The sequence below is a fragment of the Lagopus muta genome, chromosome 1 (genome assembly GCF_023343835.1).
Source record: "Lagopus muta isolate bLagMut1 chromosome 1, bLagMut1 primary, whole genome shotgun sequence".
Lineage (NCBI taxonomy): Eukaryota > Metazoa > Chordata > Aves > Galliformes > Phasianidae > Lagopus > Lagopus muta.
This window is the reverse complement of record NC_064433.1, coordinates 143,410,571-143,436,449: the sequence shown is the minus strand read 5'-3', so window position 1 is coordinate 143,436,449 and position 25,879 is coordinate 143,410,571. Positions and strand designations below refer to the sequence as shown.

The following is a 25,879-nucleotide window of genomic DNA, read 5'->3' as shown; positions in this document are numbered from 1 at the left end:
TGTGCTTGGGAACAAACCCACATTCCTGTCCACCACCATGGCTTATACAAGGAGAAGAGGCTAAATGGCCAAATCTAGTTCTCAGGGGAGAAATCTCGTCTTCCTACTCTAACAGCTCAACAACAGCAGAAGCACCTCAGTGACTTCTGCATGGGAGAAACACTGGCATTAGCCATTGTGTTTTGCACTGCTTGTTGGCCAGACCGACCTCAGCAGGGACTCACTGCCTGCTGTGCTGCTGGGTGTGCATTGCAGGCAGGCACATCCAGTATGCTTCTCTCTCTACAGCATAAGCTGCTTCTTACAAGTGTACATGCTGTAAGTCTGGTATAACCATACGTTCTTTCTTCAGCTGAATGAAAGAAAGGATGGAAGACAGAGAGGTGACACAGGACAACCAGCATGGCTTCACCAAGGGCAAATCCTGCTTGACCAACACAGTGGCTTTTTAAGACGCTGTGAAGGGAAGAGACACTGACCATCTATGTGAACTTCAGTAAGGCCTCTGACACAGTACAACACAACATTCTTCTCCCCAAACTGGACAGACATGGATTTGATGGCAGGACTGTTCAATGGGCAAAGAACCAGCTGCAGGATTGAGTCCAGAGTGTGGTGGCCAATGGCACAGGCGAGCTGATTTAGCTGTGCATGTCCTTGTTCACTGCAGGGGAACTGGACTACCTGGCCTTTTAAGGTCCCCTCAATGCTAACGGTTCTATGTCAAAAACGTTAGGAGTCAGTGGTAACTGATGGGGGTAGTGCTCCTCCAAGTAAACTACCCCCCATGCAAAGCAACATCAGCAATCCACACTGAGCTCTCCATCAGGGTCACAGAAGCCTTCTGTACGTCCGAATTAAGTGTGGGCTGCAGGTGCTCCTCATTATTACCCGAGAAGTAACCGACCTGGCCAGCAGCAGCCAGGTAATCATTAAGTGCGTGCAGTAATTAAACAAAGTCCCCAAACCCTCGCCCGGACAAACCCGGCAGCATGCACAGAGCTGCCTCCACCTCGGAACGGCTCCGGGCCGAGGGCGGACACCTCCCGCAGCCGCCCCGCGCCCCTCCCGCACCTGCGCGGCTGCGGGCGGCGCCGGGACCGGCCAGGGCGGGGACCCCGCAGAGCCGCCTTAAATCCCGGCCGCCCCCGTCTCTCTCCATCCCTCCCGCTGTCCGCTCTTTGTCCGTCCCTCGGTCCCTCCATCCCCGCGCGGCCGCCAGCAGCGCGCCGGCCCCATGGGTAGGTGCGGGGATGGGTGTGCGGGAGGGTCGAGCGCGGTGTTCATCCCGCTGCTGGGTAGCGGTTTTTTTTCAGACGGAGTTTGCCAGGGGCTGAGTTGTACGGTGGTTTGAGGCGCACGGGAGAACAAATCCGTGCAGTCGGTCCTCCGGGCTGGAGTGCTGCCTGGGCTCCCGACCTGAGATGCCCAACAAAACCAATGCCAGGTGCTCAACGTGGGGTGTCCAGACAAAACCAGTGCAGGGTATCTAAATACAGGGTGCCCAACAAGGCCGATGTGGGATGCCTGATAAGTCCAACACAAGCCCCCTAATGTGGGGCACTCAATATGGAGTGCCCAACGAGACCAACGTGGGGGTACCTAATGCAGGGTGCCCAACACAACCAGTGCCACTGCAGCCCAGATGGGTTGACTGCCTCTTGTAGTGGTGGAGATGAGCAGGCAGAGCTTGCCCCAAGGGCACCTGGGTCCTGTCATCTTGTCAGGCAAGACAGTGGGACCCCTGGGAGGGAGAAACCCTCTGTGCCCACGTAGCATCAGGCTTGCTATGCTGTGGGTTTGTTTTAGTGCTGGTTGTGTCAGCCTCTTTCTGGAAGGGGCTCTGCAGCTGTTGGTCCTGGGGACAGGAGCATCCTTTTGGGGCTGCTCCGGGAGGAGGCCGAGGCTCAGCCACGTGAGAGCGGCTGGCTGTGAAGTAAGAACATCCCTTATGAGATCACAATCTGGTAAAAAAAATACCTCGATATCTCAAGGAAATACAGTGCGTGGCTGCTCAGAGTGAAAGAGAATAGTTCTAGGGCTTGTTTCTTGTGAGGAGAGAATGAATTACTGAGGCTTGCCCTGAAGAGGGAGTGCACCAACATGCCACCCACAAACCCCAGATTTGTGGCTGAAATTGGTGCAGAATGCCAAGTGTTCTGTTCTTTTGGAGGTCTGTCCCTGAGGCTGCCTGCTACTGGAGTTGCTTGGGCCGTTTAGGTTCCTCTGTTGAAACGTTGGCTATCTGAATAACACTGCTTATATAGTGCATCATTTTTTTATATGTAATGTTGTGTTCTTTATAGAATTGTGGGTTTGTAGGTATGTGTATATCTATCTATCTATATTTATATGCAATATATTACAGCATGTCAGTGCTGAATAGAGGAATAAAGCTGAAATAGTTGACATAGAGGTGTCCCAAAAATGAAGTAGGTCAGCATTCTCTGGAAAATGCTTCTGAAAGATTTCTTGTGGAGGTGATAATTTCATCCTACAGCAAGGAGGGGGGAAAAACAAAAACAAAAACAAACACACAGAAAAACAAACGGCCTCCTGCAAGTTCCATGATTATTATTGCAATATTATCTTAATGATAATGGACTAGTTCATGTGTTGCTCTAGGATATGCTGACATCCACTTTGTGGGTGCTGGCCTTCCTCTGGTGCAGTGCAAGCTCAGCCAAGCGTGCCCTGATGGACAGTGCTCACAGGACCCTCCAGATAAGCCTCCAGCTGACATGAATGTGTGGCCTTGTGCATCACCAGTCAGGCTGTGCGCTCAGTGCTTGTTAGGTCTGAGAGATGGACAGGACTCAGCAACCATCTCTGCAGGACACTTCAGCTGTGTTCCTCACCCCCGGCTTGTCCTGCAGGTGACAACCCTGTGAGTGAACTGAAGCAGGGTGCATCTCTGCAGGTGAACTGTGTGTGCTGTGCAGCTGTGGGAGTGCTTGACACAGTGAAAGCAGCGCTTTGCCTCATTGGTCCTTTTCCATGTTTCCCTGGCAGCTTATGTGAATCTAAGCATTAGCTACATTTTAGTCTGAAAAGCAAAAGGAAAACGAGCTTTTTGATAGTCTTCTTGCACTCTAAGTCCCTCTGACTGAAAATTTACTTGTTTATTTGTTCATTTGTTCTTTTTTCCTTCTCCCCCACAGCTGCAAAAAGTAAGAGTGAGGGCTCATCAGCGGTAAGTATTGCTCTCTCTTATGCTACAGTGAGTTGCTCTTTGGGTTACTTTGGATAAACTTAGCTGTGCAAAAAAAAAAAAAAAACCCAAAAAACCACAAATCAAAACAGCATAAAAGCCAACACCCTGTAAACATAAGATAAACATACTTTACATATAAAGTAACGAGTTACTGGCCAACACAAACACCAGATAGCCTGGCAGCTTCCTACACCCCAGCTAGGCACTGGCACGCTCACCATCCTGGTAAGAGGTCTGAAGAGCCTTTGGCCACAGAGATACCAGCTGGGACGGGAGGGTCCCCAGAGCTCATTCTCCCTGTCACTGAGCTGTCAGCACCTGCTGGCTCTCCTGTGGCATTCTTCCTTGTGAATCTTTGAACTGTTAACAGTACCTCTTGGCTACGTCTGTCTGCAGCCTTGAGTTTCTTATCTTCCAAGGCTTTACCTTGCAAACTTTCCCTGCAGACTTTCCCACAGCTTCCTCAGTAGCTGAAGCCAAGGGTGTGCAGGTGGGTGGTGCCAGTCTCAAACCTGGGATCCCCAGAGCAGAGGAATGTTATGGAGTGTTATAAATCAGATGCAGCCTCTGGGTTCTTACCTGTTCTGCAGTAGATGGAATGCTTTCTGGACCTGGGGTTCACAAAGTTGTGTCAGTAAATGTATGCATGCACATGTGTAATGCACGAAGGCACATCTAGTAAGGGCTGAGAGAAGCCTTTACGATGGCTCCCATTGGCTGACTCTGGAGCAGTGCTCAGCTCCACTCCTAATCTTTTCCTGACAGCTTGTTTCCCTGTGCTCTCAAACTGGGCTTCTTCTGCTCTCTGGCTTGCAGTGTGGCTACACAGATGTTTGCATGCGTAACGATTGCTCCCTGGCTTGTGCACTCTCCTCTCTGTGACCTTCAGGCTGCTAAAAGTGGTGCCGGGGTCGGGGATGGTCATCTGAGCAGCTTGCGCATTCAGCTGAGCGAGACTGGATCTTACAAGTGACTCCTGTCTGATCTTCGTAGAATCATGGGGCGGTTTGGGTTGAAAGAGACCTTAAAGCCCACCCAGTTCTAACCCCTCTGCTGTGGGCAGGGCTGCCACCCACCAGCTCCGGCTGCCCAGGGCCCCTTCCAGCCTGGCCATGAATACTTCCAGGGATGGTGCATCCACAGCTTCTCTGGGCAGCCCGTGTCAATGAAATTTGGGATAAATGTGGATGGTCTTCCTCTAGAGACGCCTCTTTCAGTCCATGGGGGACAGGAGAAATCAAGAGCAACAGATCTGTTTAGGCCTCTGGCTTCTGTTGCTCTAAAGCTGAATGAGTCCCACTCAGTGCTCACCTTGGCTGAAGTCAGATTCTTTGGGTGAAAATTGTTTGCCAAACCATGGATAAGACGTGCGCAGCAATAGCCAAGGAGACAGCAGCTGGGCTGCTTGCTCGTCCTCATGGCTGAGTCTTTCTAAAGCCAGTGACACTCTCACCACTTCTACTTTAATTTCTCTTTTATTACTTGCAAAATCTTTTTGCAGCACGCTGCTTTTGTTACGTGCTGTGCAGCTCATTAAGGCTTTGTCCAGAGTCTACTGGTGATGTGAGCTCTCCGATTTACCCACTCCAGTCAGGCTTTCCCTGTATCAGGTTTCTTTCCTTTCAAATATGAAGTAAACTAATTTCTAAATTCTCACAGCATAAAGATAAATAAAACCATACTTTTCCACACTGCTTAAATTTCATCAGTTTCACCTATGAAATGTCCTATACCCCTCCACTGGTTATTATTAATCCTTCAAATATGCATTGCTTTTTTTCATTTGCAGACAGCTCACGCACACACGTTTGTTTATTATTAGGCACCAATGTAAGAAACACTGGAGCACTGGAACAGGCTGCCCAGGGGGGCTGTGGAGTCTCCTACTCTGGAGGTGTTCAAGTCTCACCTGGATGCCTGCCTGTGCGACCTGGTGTAGGGAACCTGCTTTGGCAGGGGGGCTGGTCTTGATGATCTCTAGAGATCCCTTCCAACGCCTACAATTCTGTGATTCTGTGATTAAATATCTGCTTTACTGGGTCTTGGATGCTGTATTCAGATGGCTCCTGGACTCTCAAGCCTTTGTAAAACTATATTATTCTGTTGTTCCTAGCTGTCACTGTAATCATATCCAGATGCAATCAAGTTTCATAGAACTTAATCTATGGGTAAAAATGGCTTCAATTTCCGTATTCAGAAAATAGTTTAAGAATATTAGAGCTGAATGATCATTACAGCCTAGGTGGATCACTGAAGTGGATGGGGATTGGTGTAGCTTTGGCTACAAAGTCCTGAGGTTTATTAAAAATCTTGCGACTTTCAGAATTAAACCCTTAAGAAGTGAAGTAGGAAGGGTTATGTCAGCTGGTGTTTCTAGTAATTTTAATAGCAATTTTATCATACGGGATCCTAGAATATCCCGAGTTGGAAAGGCTCTGTAAGGATCATTGAATGCCACCCCTGGCTCTGCACAGGAACTCCCAGAAATCAGACTGTATGTTCCCCATACAGACAACACATACCCAAAGATCAGACTGTATGCTCACCTGCTGAGAAAAGCACATGGTCAGAGATTTAATTTGCAATTCTAGTGATTAGGGTAAATTTACAACTGATGGATGGCTTTCTTCTCTGTCACAATGGGCAAGAACTGTGTCATGAGTTGTGTTGTAGCAGCCATGCAGATGCCTGTTGCAAGAGTTGGAGGATCAGGAAATCTGGCAGTTAGTGCCGTGTGGGTTTAGCTGAGGAGTTAAGCCAGTTTTAGTGGCAAGAAATGAAGGATTCTTTGCAAAGCAGAGAACTTGTAAGGATGAGGAGCTTTCCTGCGGTTTGTTTGATGGAAATGGTTAATTAAATTGTTTGTCCCAACTGGCACTATGGATCTGTAGAGCCAGGCTCCTAATTTCCCTGTGCTTCTGGGGCTTGGGGTTTCTTTTCCAAAAATGCTGGCTCTTTGCTTCTTTGATTACCAGTCAAGATTGCTGTGAGTGCTTAAGATTTCAGATGTGTGAAGTGCACAAGCTGGAAATCACACAAAACCTTGCTGAAGATGTCATGGGAAGGGAAGATGGGAAGTCTGAGATCTGAGAACCAGGAGGGGAGAGTGGGAATTGGTTCTTGATTCGGGCGAATGGCATCCTCCCACCTCAGCCCACACAGCCTCCTCTCCCTGAGCACCCAGCTGCTGTGCAGAGGCTGGATGGAACTTGCTCAGACAGTAGGGCACAGCACACCATGGTAGCTTGTGCTGCACAGCTCTGAGCTCTGCTGTCTTTTGTTTCCAGCCGGGCTGCTTTGGCTATCCCTTGAGCATCTTCTTCATCGCCATCAATGAGTTCTGCGAGAGGTTCTCCTATTATGGCATGCGAGGTACATCCCAAATCCTGCCCCTCCCTGTCCCTGCTGCTACCCAGCCCTGACTCTGGTTTGTAACCTGCTCTTTTGTTCTTACAGCTGTGCTCATATTGTATTTCAAGGACTTCCTGCGGTGGGATGACAGCCTTTCTACAGCCATCTACAACTTCTTCGTTGCCCTGTGCTACTTCGCACCCATCTTGGGAGCGTTCATTGCAGACTCTAGCCTGGGAAAGTTTAAGTCAGTGCTTATTCTTCCCTCAAAAAGCAAACAAACAACAAACCAATGTACTTCAGGATCGTTTTTCCCCCAGATCTGAAAGTGCACTGGGGATTATCAAAATTACAGATCTGCTCATCTGTTAAGCTTAACACCTGCAAGTAGCCATTGAAATAGTGAAATACTACGTCACCTGGTATTAAGTGAGACTTTTAGAATGTATTCTAAAACATTTTATAATTTCAGTATTGACTTGAGTCAGAGGGAGGTCTTACTGAACTGCAACATTCTTAAGTTATGAACTATTTTTGCCTGCATGTAGTCGCTCAGAGAAGTAATGCTGAATGAAGTGCTTTAAGTGCTTTAAGATACAGCCAAATTACTTTTAACAACCTGATGTTGCTCTTCTTTATAAATGTCATGATTCCATTAGTGTTTACTTTGCCAGAAAATGCCCAGTAAAGGGTTTTATTGAGGGCAATGAGCGAGGAATGCTGTCAAAGGTCTCCCAGAGATTAGAGATGAGGCTGTCGTTGGAGCTGGTTGTCTGCAGGTTGTGCGGTCTTCTACCAGGCTGATGGCCTCTGGGAGACCAGCTCTGTAATCAGAGCCAGGTGTTCTCTCTGTAGCTGGTCTGATCAGTGGCATGTCTTTGCAAGCAGTTTGATGCCCTGCAGATTGAACGTGTGTGCATCCATTGGTTCAGATGGCATGCTTTAAAGAAGGACCTGATCACCGAGTGTGTGCTTCCTCTGCTGCTCTTGCTCCAGGGAGCTCCAAGCTTGCTGTGAGGCTTTTGTCAAACAGATCTGGGTTGTCCTAGATCCCTGAGCTTTGCCCTTTATTACTGTGGGCTGCTTTGCCTCTGGGGCTGCTTCTTCTGAAAGACTAATTACGGCCAATTACTTTTTATTAATTTCCAACCAAGTTTGAATGGGGCTGTTCTTCTGTGCGAGGAAGAGGAATGGGTGTTAAAGGCATGGGAGACATGGTGATTTTGTAATACTGCCTTCACAACAGTGTCTCTAGGGGAGCTTTGGTCTTCAAAATATATTTAAGCTGCATGGAGGAAAGAAAAATAAAGAACATAGAGAATACTTAAGCAATATTAAAATTAGCATAAGTTACGTACCTTAGTAGAGTAGTCAATTTGTACTTCACTGTATGTGAAATAAGATAATGGCATTTTCTTGAGCTGGTGGTTAAGTGGTAACCACTGAAGATTTAAACAATTGTTTATTGTCCCATGACCTCATGATTTTTAGAGAGCCTGTTTGTCATCTTGCCTTGCTTAGTTAGAGGGTGATATAGTTGATGCAGACTTCTGCTTTTTCACATGTATGCATAATCATTTAGTTGCCAATGTATGTAAAAGTTTATTTTCTCTCTTTATAACAGGGCCATTGTCTCCCTGTCCATTGTCTTTACAATTGGGCAAGCAGTCATGGCTGTAAGCTCCATAAACGACATGACAGATCAAAACAGAGATGGCAATCCTGATAATACTGCGGTGCACATGTGAGTTGACTTGTACATGCATGTTCTCCAGGTTGGTGGTGGACAGGGCGGACAACTTAAGACTTAAATTGATGACACTTGCATTTCAACTGTCTTGCAGTCAACTTTTACATCAGACTTCAACTAAAATAGCAGAATGATTTCTTTCTTCATTTTTTTTCTACTTTATCCTAGTGCCCTGTCTATGACTGGCATGATTGTCATAGCACTTGCAACTGGTGGAATCAAACCTTGTGTGTCAGCATTTGGTGGAGATCAGTTTGAAGAACATCAGGTATCTTCCAGATTTTCAGTCATATGTATATTTTTACTGCTTGGCTGTTACAGCAATATAATGAAGTACATATGTTGAAAAATGTCTTACTGTAGTGCTTCATGAGTAAAGAAGATCAATAGCAATGTGTCTTGAACTGTGCAATAAGTTGGTTCAGTCTAGGGAAAATAAAGTTGCTCTGGCTAGCCCTTTCTAAAATCATTTTTGAAAAACATTTTTGTTCTTACTGTAGGAAAAACGAAGAAGTAGATTCTTCTCTATCTTATTTTTGTTCATTAATGCTGGAAGTCTCCTATCCAATGTGATCACCCCAATTCTCAGAGGTAAGTCCACACGTTTGTTCATAAAATACTTAAATGGCAATAAGGAATGAGTATTGGAATGCAAGTCATACAGGCTAAAATCAACAGGAAATTCAGTCTTCAAGTTTTCTTGTAACTTCTCAAGGATGATGTACTACCAAAGAGAGTTTCCAGTCTGGATTGCTTTTGATCTAGCACTTCAAGTGCATTTTAATTCCGTAGAGCTACAAATACTGCACATCCTCCAATGCCTTTAAAACTGTCACTCAAAGTTGTGTTGTTCGGTGAAAAGGGAAAGTGAGAGCGCTCTGCTCAGGAACCGAAGGAGATTCGTCCTGAAGTGCCCACAGAAAGACAGAAGCATTTATGCATGTGCAAACACACTGATCCATGCAATAAATCATGCTTTTATACGGTACAAGGTTGCTTTCTCTTCTGCGTACAACAAGCTTATGCAGCCATTATAGGGATGCGATGGTTGGAAGAGGAAGACCACTTTTTCTCAAAAGTGAGAGAATGTAATGCAACCTCTGGAATAACCCTAATGCTCTCGACCAAAATTCTAGCCCTTAAATTCCTTGATGGCAGCTGACTAGAACTGATCATGTGGAAGTGTTTTAGGGGTCTGCTTCATGCAAATTCTATTATTTCCCAAAACAGAAGGAGACGTGCAGACACCACAAGATGCAGTTTGCTTCCATGATGATACAGGGTGAAAGCTACCTTGGAAAAACTAACAGATTTGATTGAGGAAAGTTGTACCATCGTTTTCTCTAATTGTTTAAATAAAAAATGATTTTTAAAAATGAAAGTAGTAATTAGCTGCAAGCTATTTTTTTCCTAACGAAAACGCACTGGCACACATTGCCCAGAGATTGTCCCAGAGAGTCTCCCTTCTTGCAGACCTCCAAAAGTATGGCCCAGGGCAACCTGGTCTGGGTGGTTGAGATTGAGCAGAGAGTGAGATGAGGCCCTTCCTACCTCTGCCATTCTAAGGCTTCTGTGATGTATTATTCCCCTTCTCAGTAACGTAAGTAGATCTGTATCATGGTCATCCAGCTTGTCAGTTATCAGCAGAGACTCTTTTTTCCCTTGAGTCAACAGTGAATGCAAGAAATAGAAGCTCTATGTGAAATGTTGGCAGCAGTCCCTGGGATTTGTATCAAACATTACTTTATATTTCAGCTCAAGAATGTGGCATTCACAGCAGACAGCAGTGCTACCCGCTGGTGTTTGGAGTTCCTGCTGCCCTCATGGCTGTTTCATTAAGTAAGTTGAACTGTTTCCATCTTGCTTTCTTGCTGTAGTTAGGTGATAATGATTTCTGAATCATGAGGAAGTAGTTGAAATCTGCAAGTATGAATCCCTAGAAATACCTGATTATTTCTGCAATATGTAACTTGTGAAACTTTTTTGGAGATAGGACAGATTGACCCAAAGTTCCGTCTTTTAAAGGAGACACTGGTGAAGCCGAGGCACAATTAAGCAGAATGACTGTTTGCGCACGTGGATAACGATAGGACAAGGGAGAATGGTTTTAAACTGAGACAGGGGAGGTTTAGGTTAGATGTTAGGAGGAAGTTTTTCACACAGAGGGTGGTGAGGCACTGGAACAGGTTGCCCAAGGAAGCTGTGGATGCCCCATCCCTGGAGGCATTCAAGGCCAGGCTGGATGTGGCTCTGGGCAGCCTGGTCTGGTGGTTGGTGAACCTGCTCATAGCAGGGGGTTGAAACTGGATGATCATTGTGGTCCTTTTCAATGCTATGATTCTATGATATGGTATGAAATAGACATGTAATATACTGTCTAAATTGCTTGGTGTGCTGGGTTATATAAATAAAAGGTCTTCTAAAGGTAGGATGAGAACTCAGAAAATGCAATTTTCAGATATTGTTCATAGTCCAGGATAGTGAACTGTGCAGGGTAATTGTCCTTTATTTCCTGTAGCGAAATACAACACTAGTATGCCAGGGTATTTCTACTAGCTGCATTGCAGATTGCTCCTTGAGCCTTCCAGCTGCCATACAAAGACCAAGAAATTGATGCTCACATGAGCAGGTTTTGCGGGTTGTATTTTATTATCTTATTTTTTTCTAATGGTTTGGCGGGTGTACGCTGTAGTGTTTTTCCTGGTCATGTCCCCTCTTGGACCTGGCCCCCAGGTGGGCCAGCAGCTCTGCTGCCTCTGTCTTATCAGTGCACCCAGCCCAGGGTGACGGCGGCTGCTCGTGTGAGCCCACACCTTGCCAACACGTGGGAGGGTGAGGCTGGGGAACGTGTCTGCGTGTGGGAGCTGAGGGAATGCTGACAAAAGCTGTGGCTTAGGTGACGCCTCACGTGTCCCTGCATGATGTGACATGCAGCGTCCCGGGCTCTCGAGTTCCTATTTAAGTGCAGCAAGGCCGAAGAGCAGATCCGGAGTGGCTGTTGCTTTGACCATAACTCGTATCCCTCCAAGAATGGCCACTAACCTCAAGAGCATCACGGTTTGGTCCTGCATCTTTAATAGCGATATTTACTGATATTTATTAATTGGATTTGTTTTACTGTATAATAACACGGCAGTAGTCATGCTCATTACTCCTTTCAGAGTTACTCCCAGCTTGATGCAACTACTTAATTATGTTTTTCACACTAAATTATTTGCCACTGCTTTCAATTAACCACAAATTCCTTTCTGTTTGCTTATTGCAGTTGTGTTCGTAGCTGGAAGTCGAACGTACAAAAAAGTTCAGTCGCAAGACAATACAATGGCTCGAGTTTGTAATTGCATTGGAGTAAGTAGTGCTGGTATTCCCTAAAAGCCTGACAGGAACCTTCAAAGCTGCTCAGTACTTGCACCTACTGCAGAGTTCTTATATTGTAAGGGAAAAACTCTTTTCCTTTCAGAAGACTTCTTACTGACACCTCCAAATTCAGACTGCCTTTTTATTTGTCTTTATTCGTATCTCAGTTTATACACACAGAAAACAAAACAAGATGTTAACAATGTGTGAAAGCTTATCCCATCTTCTGGGAATTATCCTTTTGCTTGTTCACGTTCTTTTATACAGCCTTGTAGAGAGACAGGAAAGTACGCACTGACCTGAGTCAAGAGGCAGTAGTATAACTTACCACAAAAATTTATTGGCTATTGAAAGAATTCATTGTTTACAGTGCGGAGGATATTGATCTCCTCTGTACTAAGGAGGCTGGGACATTATGTATCAGTGCAAGCCTGTGAGGAAGGGAGCTAAATTTGCTTTCTTAGCTCTGCATATCCTAAACTTAACAGTGTCTCAACTTTGAGATCAGGGCACTTTTATCATTCACAGGCTTCCCCATTCTCCATGCAGACCTGTGAGGCTGTTATAGCCAAGACTGTTGCTTGTCCTATAAACACTACCCAAACCAAATCTCTGTATGTGCCTCTGTCCTTCTCTTAGACCACTGCCCTTAGAGCCTGCCCAGCTTGGCTTTGCATGTTGTCACACTCTGAAAGTTTGTGGAGTCCTTCAGGACTGTAATTTTTGCATATTCAGTACCATTAAATTTCTACAAGTTGCAGTTTCTTATAGTGAAATGTGCTCTTACAGCCATTCAGTTCTGAGAAACGGTGCATTAGACATTCTCATGCTATATGGAAGTTTGTCCTAAGTATGCAGGTCTTCCAGTTCATAACAGCTATCCACTTTAGAGCTGCTCAGAGCAGATCTGCTTGGTTTACCTGATCCCAGGTAACCACTTGACCAGATAGGCACTATGAAGCCTTAAATGCACTGTTCCTTCCAGTGCTTGCAGCAGGTAACAGAGCTGGCACCCTCTAAAGAGGAGATCTAGAAGCAGGAGTGTCACTTCTAACTATAAAACAGCTTATATTACAAATATTTTAACATATTGGATTCTCTCCAGTTTGCCATTAAAAACAGGTTTCGGCATCGCAGCAAAGAGTACCCAAAAAGAGAACACTGGCTAGACTGGGCAAGCGAGAAGTATGATGTAAGTACTGCGTGAGCACTGCTGTCCCCCAGCATCCCCAGGCCCCAGTTCCTGTGCTGCTTACTCTGATCCATTGCCTTGGAAGCTGGGTTAATAGCTTTTGCACCTCTTCATCATGAACAAATTGATGGCTTATGTCCCATAGTCCCCTGGCTGTGTCCTTTGCTCCCTGTACCCTACACACCCTGCACTTCTGTCAATGTCACCACAAACCTTAGCCCCTTCCCTTCATTTTACTTTTGCCTATGTGTAATTCTCATGCATGAAATGCATTCCACAGCTCCTTGTCATTCAAATGCCTCCTAAGCAGCACTGCTAAAGCCTACCAGGAAAAAAAAAAACAGTGTAGTGCAGAGCTAAATCTGCTGCCATTGCAGTGCAGGCATGCCAAGAACAGACTTTTCTGCTGCCAGCGTCCCCTTTAACTGGCACTCCACCCTGGGGTTGTTTTAACAGAAATCAGCAGAAGTTCTGGCACATCCAAAGTTCAGGATATGGGTAAACACTGCATGAGAGGTCCCGTGTCTCCACCTGCTGCTGCGCCGGGAATTTGCGAACTGCAGTGGAAGTGTTGCGTTTCTCACTGACTTCTTTCCTTGTTTTTCCTCTTATCTACAGAAACTGCTAATTACTCAGATCAAGATGGTTTTCAACACGTTATTCGTTTACAGCGCTCTCCCCATGTTCTGGGGAATTTTTGAACAGCAGGTAAAGTAGAAATGCTTTGCTTTGCATTTCTAAATGTGCCCTGTTCTACATGTTCTGGAGGCACTGCACCTAAGAAGATCTTTGTGTAAGGGTGGGAAGTACTTCTCAGCAAATTCTTCAGCCCAGTTATGATGCACAATGGTTACTCAGTGCTCATGCAATGTCCTGTGGTCCAAGAGCAGTCAGCTGACTTATCTGGGCATTCCCAGGAGTGATCCAGTGACTCGGGCCTCTCTAGATCCTACCAGCCAGCAGGTGGCAGATGAAACAGTAACCTGCAGCTTTTTAGTTCCCACTCTTCTCTGCTGTCAGTTGAGGTGCAGCGTGGAATCCTCATCTAAGCACTCTGGAGAGCCAGAGAGACGTATGCCATCTTGCTTGATCGCTCAGATCTGTAACACCTCACATCTTGGATATAACCCTGTAATTCCCACTGATTTGGATGGAGTGCTCAGGACTCAGGAAAGCAGGCTTACGTTAATTAAGTATTGCAGTACAAATTTAGGAGGGTATCTGAGAGAATCAGCTCTCTGTAAGGCAGAGTGCATTACATTCTGAAGACTGCCAGGGTTATGCTTTAGTACTGGTGAGCTGTAACTATGAATGTGGCCTGCTCTAAGATTCCCTGGTATTCCTCCTGCTCTTAACTGTATGAGTTTCAACAGGGCCAAGTGTCTGGTCCTGCATTTTGGTCACAACAACCCCAGGCAGCTCTGCATGCCTGGGGAGGAGTGGCTGGAAAGTTGCCTGATGAAAGGGACCTTGGCGTACTGATGGACAGTCGGCTGAACATGAGCCAGCAGTGAGCCCAGGTGGCCAACAAGGCCAATGGCATCCTGGCTTGTATGAGCAATGGTGTGGTGAGCAGGACTGGGGAAGTCATCCTGCCCCTGTACTCAGCACTGATGAGGCCTCACCTCGAGTGAGGTGAACTGTGTTCAGTTTTGGGCTCCTCAGTACAGAAAGGACATGGAGGTGCTGGAGCAGGAACAAAGAAAGGCAACAAGGCTTGTGAAGGGCTTGGAGAATATGGCCTACGAGGAGAGACTGAAGGATCTGGGGATGTTCAGTCTGGGGCAAAGGAAGCTGAGGTTGTACCTTATTGCTCTCTTCCAGTATCTGAAAGGTGCTTACAGCGAGAGTGGGGTTGGTCTCTTCTCGCTGGTGACAGGCGACAGGATGAGGGGAAATGGCCTCTAGATGCACAAGTTTAGGTTGGATACCAGGAAAAACTTCTTTACAGAAAGGGCTGTTAAGCTCCCCAGGGAGGTGGTTGAGTCACCGGCCCTGGATGTGTTTAAAAACCATGTGGATGTGGTGCTCAGAGACATGATTTAGTGGAGGGTTGTTAGAGTTAGGGTAGTATGGCTGGGTTGTGGTTGGACTTGATGATCTTTAAAGGCTTTTCCACCCTGAGCAATTCTATGATTCTGTCCCAGACAGTGGTGCAGCACAAGAGCAGAGGCTGCAGATGCATTGGTAGAAGTTGTCTCCTCCTAGGTTGGGGAGCATGGGCAGTTTTTTTGGGCAGAGGGATGGAAGGCACTGGGGTCCAGTGCTGCAGTAAGGAGCAGCAGGTCAGGGCTGTAGGCTGTGAGCACCTGGCTGACAGCCACGTGCCAGCTCTGCATGGCCTCTGGCTCATCTGCAGTGACAGCTGAGAGAAGCATGTGTGGGAAATCATGGAATCATGGTGAGGCTCCAAGTGTGGAGCATCTGGGCATCTGTCTTGTTTCCTCGTTTCCTCTTGAGTACTATTTCTTCATGATTTTGTGAAGCCAGTAAATGAAGTGAGATGAACCATGAAAATCACTTTGTTCAAATGTTTATGTTCCTGTAGCAAGCCATCTCTGTTTTTATTATACTGTCCACCTTTCCAAACACTTTACTTATGAAAACAATTCAAGAGGAAATTTGGGAGGCTTATTAACCATGGGATTTACCTCTCTCTTCTTCTGTCAAGGTCTCGAGGTGGACACTGCAAGCTGCAACAATGGATGGGGACTTTGTAAGTGACTTTTTCCCCCAAGATTTACCCCTTTCACACCCACTTTATTTGTTTGTTACTAACATTTTATTTTATGTTTTTTCCCCACTAGGGAGCTATTCAGATTCAGCCAGACCAAATGCAGGTATAGTAATCTACTTGACAATCCTAAGTACTTCCCAAAGATGATATACATGTATTGTTGCCTTTTGTAAAAATGGACTGAAAAATACTTAGTTCTTTCTCTTTTTATGTTTGTTTTTAACAGACTGTCAATCCAATCCTGATTATAATAATGGTCCCAATTGTAGATGCTGTGATTTATCCTTTAATCCAGAAATGCAAGATCAATTTTACGTAAGTTAATGTATTTACCTGGGTTCAGCAGAGGTTCATTTCAGTGATTCCTTTAAGATGCTCTTCTTGCCCTAAACAAAAGCAAGTTCCAGCCAAGAGAAAAACAACACAGTATTAAAAATGGGGTTAATATTTAACACATATAATAATAAAAGAGCTCTGAGCAGCAAACAAAGGCACCACAGACCACAGGAGCAGAATCTAATAGGAAAGTAATAATATGGTTTCTCTTCAAGGTGAGGTCAAAGTGCTTTGACTGCACAAGAGATGCTATCTACCATTAATGTTTCCCACTTCCCTATGTCTAACACTCCCCTCCCCTGCCAAGTGTCAGAAGTAGAAACACAACATAACTTTCAGCATCTGATATCTTCTGGGCTTAAAACTACCTGGGACCGGATGTATTTGCCCTTCAATCGCAGGGAGGTGTTGAGTGAGCCAGTTTTAGAGAGTACTGCATGATACTTTTATTATTGGCAATCAACTGGCCAGCATTTGCAAGCAGGCGGAGTGGAAGAGGCTCACCAAACTGAACAAGACAGAGCAAAGCTACTGGTTTCTAGACTGCTGTCAGCACCAGTGATGCTTCTGGACTTGGCTTACCTTGCGCTCAGGCAGCTCTGTTACAGGAGTGGCTCAAGCTCCCAGCAGCCAGCTCCTCAGCATTTTGCCCCACGTTCCTAAAACACAAACTCTCTCATTCCCTGGGTTATCCCATCCTTTGTCGCCTCTAACAAAGCCTGTTGTATCATCACAGTGATCTTCACATTTCTTTATGTGCAGAATACATTTCTTAGAATAAAGTCTGTGGAGCAAGATGCAATCCTACTTTTCCATCCAGATATGAAAAACTGGTGGGAGGCTGCTGTGCTGGAAGCACCTCTCTTCATTAGTGGATGTTCTGCATCAGACAATTGATGCCATCAATACAATAGCTGCCGTACTTCCACCCTTACAACTTAACTGAATGTCAGCAGCTGCCTCCTAACTCAAAGTATTTCCCTGACTTGCTCCTTTCAAAATTTGATTTAAACATAGCGATGCACACAAGAGTTATTACTCTGTTGTACAAGGTGTAAATTTGCCTTTTCATTGTTTTCTATGGTAGCGATGATGTGGTTTTTTTTCTTCTGTTGACTTTTGAAATCAGAAACCCAATAACAATTTTGTTCAGATAGTGGTTAACCCCAGGAATGAGCCCAGCAGATGCAAAGCAACAGGTTAAGATGCTGCAGGAAACTTAATTTCCCAGCAGTGTAACTGTGAACTCTATACAGGATAGCTAAATGCTGACAACATCAGCCCTTCAAATGGTGATGATCTGCTATTTGTAGCCTTATGAGTAAATCAAATGTTTGTCTAACTTATATATATATATGTCTTGTTGCTGAATTAGGCCCCTGAGGAAGATCACTGTTGGCATGTTCCTTACTGGCCTAGCTTCCATTGCTGCTGCCCTTGTGCAAGTGCAAATAGATGTAAGTTCAGCCAGGTGCATGTACTGAATTCTAGTGTTTTGTTAATATAGAACAGTCTTTCTAAGGTGAAAATGAGTCAAACACTGTGTGTAAAACACTTGGAAATCAGGAATAAGTATGCATGCACAGAAGTAGAGGGGAGGGAAAATACAGAAGCATACTGCAATCCAGTGAGTTCATAGGCAGTTATATTAGAGTGCTAATCACCATCCCACAAACAGTCTCACCTGTTGTTATGATACATCATGCATGTAAGGCAGCCTCTGGTCTTGAAACTGAGATTAAAAGCTGAGAACCAGAGATTTTCCTTAACAGGGAGCTGCTTTGTGTCTCTGATCTCTTCTGACACCTAAACTGGAGGTGAAGTGTGATTCACCACAGCCGGGGAAGCATCATCACACTATGAGCAAAGATGATTTTATGACACTTATTTAAGGCAGGACTCGGCACATCTAGATTTTCTTGCTTCAAAGGGAGCTGTCATGTTTAACAGATGTAAAAGATGCAGGTTTTCCTTGTAGCTGGGAGTCAGTGACACCTCTGGGAGGTAATGACTGCATCCCAACGTCTGAATTGCCATCCCAAGGCGTCCACCTTCCTTAGTGCGCTACCAAGATGAGCTCTCACTTCTTAAATACCTTTTGTGAGGAATGAGGAGATCACCATTTGATGTCTGGGCTCACACCTTATTTTGCCTCTGTCTTCTAGTGGGGAGCAAAGCACCTGGCCTTCAACAAGACTCATCCTGAGTGCCTTGCTTGAAGGATTAGAGCTGTGCATAAACACGTACTCACACTGGGCAGAAGCTTGGTCACAGCTGGTAAATCTCCAGGCTGTTGCACGGGAGCATCCTGCAGAAAGGAAGATGTAGATCTATTTTAGTTGTGCGATTGTACCTAATGAGAATGAAAAAGACCAAAGCACAGGAGGGGCTCAGGCAGAACTGAAATAAGTGCAGCTCTTGAGGCTCTACAAGAGCAGAATCTATTTACTGTTACATCAGGTGGAAAGTGGAGTCTCCAGTTGTCCTTTTTCTTTGGGCTCTCGCACTGCACAGTGCACGTGTGTGCTTCTGAGCAGCACGAGGGCTGGGAAAAGGAGTCAGAACACAGCATAAAGAAATTCAGAAACCTGCACTCCCGTAGGATATGGGGAAAAGCTGTCCCCTGAACTGCTGAGTGGAGTTGGTATTGGCAGCACCCTGTAAGAAGAGGATCATGCGAGCATTGTGAAGGAGAGACATCTTTTATGAGGAAGCAGTTGGAAAGCTTTGAGGCTAGCAACTAAAACATGATTAAAATTGCATTCTCATGACTGACAAATCATCAGGCAAATGCTAATCTTCAACATGAGATAAATAACAGAGTAGTTATTCCTGTGCATCCACCAAGTGACTTAGGATAGAGCACTGATTTACTTCTTTCTTTCCTACAGAAAACTCTTCCAGTTTTCCCTGCAGCTGGACAGGCCCAAATCAGAATAATGAACCTAGGTAATAGCAATGCAGATGTGACGTTTCTGCCTGATCTTCAGAACGTGACTGTTCTTCCTATGGAGTCAGTAAGTAAGGGGAGATGGGGAATAGGAAGTCAAATTTGAATGGAGCAAGTCAAAGTGGTTCTTAGCTAATGACTGAAAATTCAGTATTTTCTATGTGTTGGCTTTTTTTTCCCCTCTGTGCCACTTGTTAACAGGAAGGACTGCTATTCCTTTAAATAATAAGAAGAAGAAAATCCTTCCAGGCCTAGAAAGTCATTGCTCTTACTCTAAGTGATCACTTATGTGAACTGGGATATGTTTCTGTGGCTGCCTTACTTGAGCTCCAGATTCTGCTGTTGAAGAACCCTTTCAGGGTCTTTTACAGCACAATTTGTATTGTTAGCTCTACTGACTGCAAGACACAGTGGAGCTGATGGATCTTTGTAACAATGAATGCAAGGAAGTCTTACCAACACGTTTTGTGGTAGTCTGCTGTCCTGCTTCCATAGGAGAAGGGAAGCCCTCTTCCACTCTCCTCCAGATATAGCTTGCATGGAAACTGAGCTGTGGGGAGAAGATGAGGGTGCCCAAGCTGAATCCTGAAGTGGAATTGATGTACCATGATGCACACCTGAACACGAAGGGTGTACAAATACTCATTCTCTACCATAGACATAACCCAGGTGTTTTGAATTGTTCTATGCATCTATACAGCAAAGATATATATTTTTAAATAAATGTGTTAATTTATTATTCAAGTTGTATTACATTCCAAGCCTGTGAAGGGTAGTTGAAATATCTAAATCATGTATCCTGGCAGTAGTAACTTGTGTTACGCTGAAACACGAAAGCTGCAGTTTGGATCAGCATCTTGTAGGAAGTGTTGCCATGTGGAAAATGGTTTATACTCGTGCTGTCTCTGTTGCTAAACAGAATTTTGCTAACGGTGAGCTAGATTTATCTGGAGAAGGAAAGACACAGTGAAATGTACAGCTTTTCCACAATGCTTGTAGGAAGCTTTGAGGTTTTTGTGAAGGAAGACATCAGCGATCAAACAAAATGAGCATCCGGTGTAGAAAAGACAACAAGAACTGAAGTCAGGCGTTGCTCACAATCTCTGATACTTTGGATGTAACATCCCTGTAAAATTTCGATTCCCCCCAAATTTGGCATTTCCTCAGAGGTAGAGACAAATGCCATCACATGGGCATTCACAACAATTTGTCGTCTTTGTAGACAAACTACAGGATGTTTGAGACTTCTCAGCTGAAATCTGTAATCATAAGCTTTGGGACCGAGAGCAGAAGTGAAAGTATCGACTCGAGCAGCAACATGCATACTGTCACCATTAAGAATGCAGCAACAGGCATTGTTTCTAGCTTGGTAAGTCTCCCTAAATCCTAAGGAATACATCAGTGCCACAGCAACCATCTATGTGGAGTGTGGGAAGCTCTGGGTAGTTTTTCTTTTTTCTTTTCCCTCTTATTCTCTTTGCCGCCCGAGGGAAAATTGTACCTGAATTGTAAAGAGCAGGCAGGATACTGGGGGGGAAAAACCAAAGCAAACAAAACAACAACAAAATTCACCAACATCTGACCAACCTGACTTGACAGTTACTGTTTTGCTGAATTTACCTGTGTGGTCTTCAAGGATTTTTTAGTAGATGTTTCTTAGCGGGAACCTAAAGATAAAGGCCTGGAATCTTGCTCTGAAACCTCTGTGAATTCTCAGTTGTATGTAATAGCACAGGTTTAAGCAGTTCGCTGATGCCAATGAAGTGTCTTGACTAATGCTCTCTTCCACCAGCGGTCAGATAATTTCACATCAAAACCAGAAGAAGGAAACAATCTAATCAGGTAAAGCTGATGTTGCTCCTCAGCTTTTCAGTGGCATGACTACTTCACTCTCCCTCTTCTGGGGATTCTTCTTGCTTAACATCATTTTCTATCCTGTAGGAGATTTCCACTTGCTGGACACCTCAGTTTAGAGGGTAAAGGAATTTCCAGAACAAAATTTATCTGAGCTATCGTACTTATCTATTTAGCTTAATCTTGGAAGTATGTTTCACACTGCCTAGAATTTCTTTTGCTATAGGCAATGTGTCTACCTTCTTTTGAATTGCTGGTAAGAAGTGTCCTACCAATTGGTGTAGGAAATATGGGTTTTTTTTTCCACATCTTCCATTTGTAGCTGCTGTAGTAGTTTGTTACTGCCAGAAGCAAATACTCCCTTTTTTCATTTCCCTATGAAAGCAATAAGGTGATGTAGGCCTGTCTTGCTTCTTGCATTATCCGGGTCTGCGGGGATTTACGGTTCTTTCAAAAATGTTCGTTTTCAAAAGTAAAAGGAGAAAGCTTAATACTCGTACTGCCAAAGCATGAAGTAAAGCTTGAATTCTTTGAAATACTAACCAAAGTATTCATCATTCCTATGTGTTAAAGGTTTGTAAATAACTTGCCTCAGACAGTCAACGTCACTATGGGTGACACGGATTTTGGAACACTGGAAGAGACAAGTATCAGTGATTACAATCTCTTTTCAGGAGGAAGGTAAGTGTGTCCCTCATCTAAATCAATCTCTTAAAGAAACAGACGTACTTGACCCTGCAGGAAAGACAAAGGACATTTTATTTTACACAAAATTGTCTATACATATGGGTTGAACTGTTTTTTTTCTTCCTTCAGAACAGATGATATAGTGATTGTTGCAGATTCAACTAATTGCACAATAACTTCAGAGGCATTAGGATATGGTGGTGCTTACACAATCATAATTAATGAGGTGAGTTGCTGTTGAATGGGCAATAGTTCTCCACTTTAATGTTCTTCAATTGAAATACACTTGAACAATTATTTCTCTTGCCCTTAATTAAACAGATAATTCTTATGTTAAACTGTCTGAACATAAACACCAATAAAAATAACGATGAGCATGACAGTGACATACTGCAAAAAATTCATATTAATCACCAGTGACTTTAAATCACAGAATCACAGAATCACAGAATCACCCGGGTTGGAAGGGACCCCAAGGATCATGTAGTTCCAACCCCCCTGCCTAGCAGGGCCACCAAACATACACATTCAGATCAGGTTGCCCAGGACCCCATCCAACCTGGCCTTAAACACGTCCAAGGACGGGGCATCCACAACCTTCCTGGGCAGCCCGTTCCAGGGCCTAACCACTCTCCTAGTAAAGAACTTCCCCCTAACATCTAACCTAAATCTTCCCTCCTTCAACTTACAACCATTTCCCCTAGTCCTGTTGTTGTCAGCCCTTTTGAAGAGTTTACTCCCCTCCTGGGTGTAGGTTCCCTTCAGGTACTGATAGGCTGCAATGAGGTCACCCCGCAGCCTTCTCTTCTCCAGGCTGAACAAGCCCAACAGGCTTGTTCAATCCTGAGCCCTGCTTGACACTAAGTATTCGCATGAACTCTGATGTGAAATAATTGCATTTCTTTACTTGCTGCATGGTGCTTCATACACAGTGCCCTTTACTCTCACAGAACTTTGTGTATGATTACATAGATGATGTAACGCTATTTGGAATTCCTCTGGTGGCCAGAATCGTTACCACTGTTCCTAATGCATTATTTTTTTACTTTCAGTGTTCTGAAGACGTGACTCAATTAAGATACGTTGAAGATATCCAACCCAATACAGTCCATATGGCTTGGCAGATCCCTCAGTACTTCTTATTTTCATGTGGAGAAATAGTCTTGTCTGTCACTGGGCTGCAGTTTTCATACTCACAGGTAGGCTTTGCTCTTCAGCTCATTCACGTGTTAGCTCAGGACTCTTAAGCCCCCAACCTGTACAAACGGGGATCTCCTGAGGCTCCTCGTTCCTCCAAGATGGTTCCGTACCGCTGCTGTTTGAACAGTATTCTCTAGCGCCCCCTAGCGGGACTGCAGGCAGGTGCACACTGTTTTCCATGGAGCCATGCTGTACCGCTTGAAGATTTGTCACCAGTTTTCCAATCACCTCACACATGACTTTCCATTGAAAATGAACAGAACAGTACTGCTGCTGTTAAACCAAACTTGAGACCCCGCAAATACAAATTGAGCCACTGCTGACACTTCTGCATCAAAATTGCACTGGTTTAATTTGGTTTCCCTTTGACAGCAATTTGTACACTTCAAATTCCTTTGTCTTCTAACTTCATTTGTATTATTAGCTCTGTTTCTTCCCTTAATTCTGAGTATCTTCTGCAGTTATGAGAATATAAATTGTGGCTTGCTTGGCTATGAAGCACTCCTTCATTTAGTGTGTACAAAGTGAGATAGCAGGCACATTTTGCATTTGGCTACTTAGTGCACACGATGTAAAAAGTGTTTTAGCAGTAATTACAAAGCTCTTGTTTCTCTTGTTGCTTCTTGAGATTTATTGAGCTCTAACAATTAAAGTAAACAGGTTAAAAATTTCCCCCTCTCCTCCCCCCCATGGAGAACCAGTGTTGTTACAGTGTGAATAATGCTGTAAACATCAGGAAGTGTTAAAAGTGTGACTAAAAATTTACTGCTTTCCTCCTATAGGCGCCATCTAATATGAAGTCAGTGGTGCAGGCAGGATGGCTGCTGACGCTGGGTTTCGGTTACTTAAATGTCCTTATCATGGCTGGACTATTCACACTGAGCGAGCGGGTAAGCACACAGGCAATCAGCGTGCCTTTGTATTGCACTATTAGAAAGAGGCTCTAACATGAGGGGAGTCATGGCTGATAATTCTCAGCCATAACTTTTGAACACCAGTCAGTCAGCCTTGCCATGTCCCTTCTTTCTTCTGGCTCCATTGGTTTCAAACCTCCTTCCTTCAGGCATGAAAGCAGTCATTCTTCTGATGAAGAACATTTGGACAAACCTTCAGACTACTTATGGCATTCCCTAGTGAATCCAAAAGGGTGATGTTTCAGAGAAGGAAGAGCCTGTCTTTGAAAAAGGTCTCTCGGTCCTGGTTTCAGCTGAAGTAACCAGAGAGTGTGAAACACAGCAGTTGAGGGTTTTCAGATGGAGAGAGAGAGCATTTTGAGACTAGAGTTACTAGTCTCGCTCTCCACTGTGATCCATAGAAACAGATCTAATATTTAGTCCTCAAGACATGCAGTACTTGTGTGTGCTGAGTTCCACATTTGGAATTGAGCTCATTGCTTGCAAACAGCAAAATGGTGTAATTCTTTGGAAGAATAACTGCTGATGGCTAAATTATACCTTTTTTTGGTTGTGTTTTTTTTTTTTTCCAGTGGGCAGAGGACGTTCTCTTTGCTGCCTTGGTGTTTGTAGTTTGCATCATTTTTGCTGTCATGGCGTATTATTATACATATATTGATCCAAATGAGGTTGAAGCCCAACTTGTTGAGGAAGAAAAGAAGAGACGAATAAAACAGGATCCAGACTTGTATGGAAAAGAATCTGAAACTGTCTCTCGGTTGTAGAAGGTGCATTTAAGAGCATTTGAATCATGGTAGCTTGTTAACTGTCCCTGCAATAACAGGAATCAGAATATTGCTGACATCACTGGGTAACATACCTCATGGGAGAGGCTGAGAAAAGCTGTTCTGAGTTAACGTACAGCCTCTTGGGAAGCAAGATGAAATGATTAATCTCTTGTACAGAAGATGGCATCCTGAGGAAACTCCTGCAGAATTTGCACTCTTAAAATGTACCTCATAGCATTAAAATATTGAAATTGCACATGGCACTATTCGACACTCTACATAGATGTATTTTTATACTGTATTTCAATTTTATAATGTGGAGGGGTGGGGAAAAAGGTATTGCCAAGAAATAGTAATTGAAGCCAAACTGCACGATTCTTCTAGCTTCGCTGTTATTTAGAAGCAGGTCACATATGCCTTAAATTCTTTTGTATGTCCTTAAGGATAACGGGAGAAATGCTCTTGGATTTCTCAGATTAAAATGTCTGTACTCCACCTAGCAGTACCTTGGAAATGCACTGTGATGTGCTTTATGTGCCTATTATTAACTGCCCATTGGTATGTCCTTAATTAGTTGTGTTAATGGGGTGTCCACTGAGGTGAACAGACAATGGCAAATTGTATTCTGAATAACCAACAAGAATAAAACTTGTGTTGTAACAAATTATTGAAAGCAGTGTAAGAGTATGACTCACAGTTGCACGGATCTCCGTCCACACACACATGTGGAACAATGTGTGCATCCCCCAGGAAAACGTTTAGAAATGGAACTTAAAAAGGTGGGAGAGACTGTGCAGCCAGGCCCAGAGCATGGCCAGGCAAGCACACTGACCAGCAACTTTTTTGCATGCAGCTGGCACTTTCTATCCTGTCATCTCTCTATTTACCCATGCTTGTTCCTCTCCAACTGACCTCTCCCTTTCCCCATCTCTGGTCTCAATAAGTCTTGCACAAGGTGCTCTTCTCCTGCATCTCTCTGTGAGTCTTGTGATCCCACTGGGCTGTAAGGTGATCCTGGAGAGCCCTTTCCATATATACAAAGCGGTGGGCTGCCTTCTGCTCCTGGGACAGCCCCAAGGCTCCATCTGCAAGAGCTCCTCTGAGGACATCAGAGCAGCTCATGCCAGCAGCCTGGGCAGCCCCTGTTTGCGTTGCTCTGACTGTCCGTCTTGAAGCCGTGACAAAAGGAATCATCCCTTGGGTTGGAATCAAGTGGTTTGGTTTTGGGGATTAGAGAGGTGTGAGACTTATCTTTAAATCTGTCACTGTTCAGCTTTGCATGCTGCTGTCCAGACTATGAGGCTGCTTGGAGGGTCATCTTCTGTTACACAGAAGATACGCTGAAATCAATCCAAGTGAAAGTCGATCGTTGTAACCTCAGCTCTTGTAGTCAGACAGCAGTGTGTTCTGTATTTCGTACTTAATTCACCACTCTTGCATTTTTTTTTAAATGAGAATCTGTTCCAGCAGTCAGATTTGAGCTTTGTGTGAATAGAGGGATGTGTATGCCTGCATCCCTGCTAATAATGCATACAAACTGCACAGCTTTGAGGTTGTCTCCTACTACTTA

General features: G+C 44.5%; 1 protein-coding gene across 1 annotated transcript; it reads left to right on the top strand.

Moving 5' to 3' along the window:
- Positions 1-1,157: 1,157 nt before the first annotated feature.
- LOC125687880 (solute carrier family 15 member 1-like) lies at positions 1,158-24,976 on the top strand. Its single transcript, XM_048933197.1, has 23 exons — positions 1,158-1,241; positions 3,162-3,193; positions 6,502-6,586; positions 6,671-6,812; positions 8,190-8,309; positions 8,484-8,583; positions 8,816-8,906; positions 10,071-10,154; positions 11,581-11,663; positions 12,778-12,864; positions 13,483-13,572; positions 15,536-15,580; positions 15,672-15,704; positions 15,828-15,916; positions 17,313-17,394; positions 18,829-18,954; positions 20,110-20,256; positions 20,680-20,729; positions 21,315-21,422; positions 21,558-21,654; positions 22,481-22,627; positions 23,411-23,518; positions 24,115-24,976. The coding sequence occupies exons 1-23, from the start codon at positions 1,238-1,240 to the stop codon at positions 24,304-24,306; spliced, it is 2,142 nt and encodes a 713-aa protein (XP_048789154.1). The 5' UTR covers positions 1,158-1,237; the 3' UTR covers positions 24,307-24,976.
- Positions 24,977-25,879: the final 903 nt, after the last annotated feature.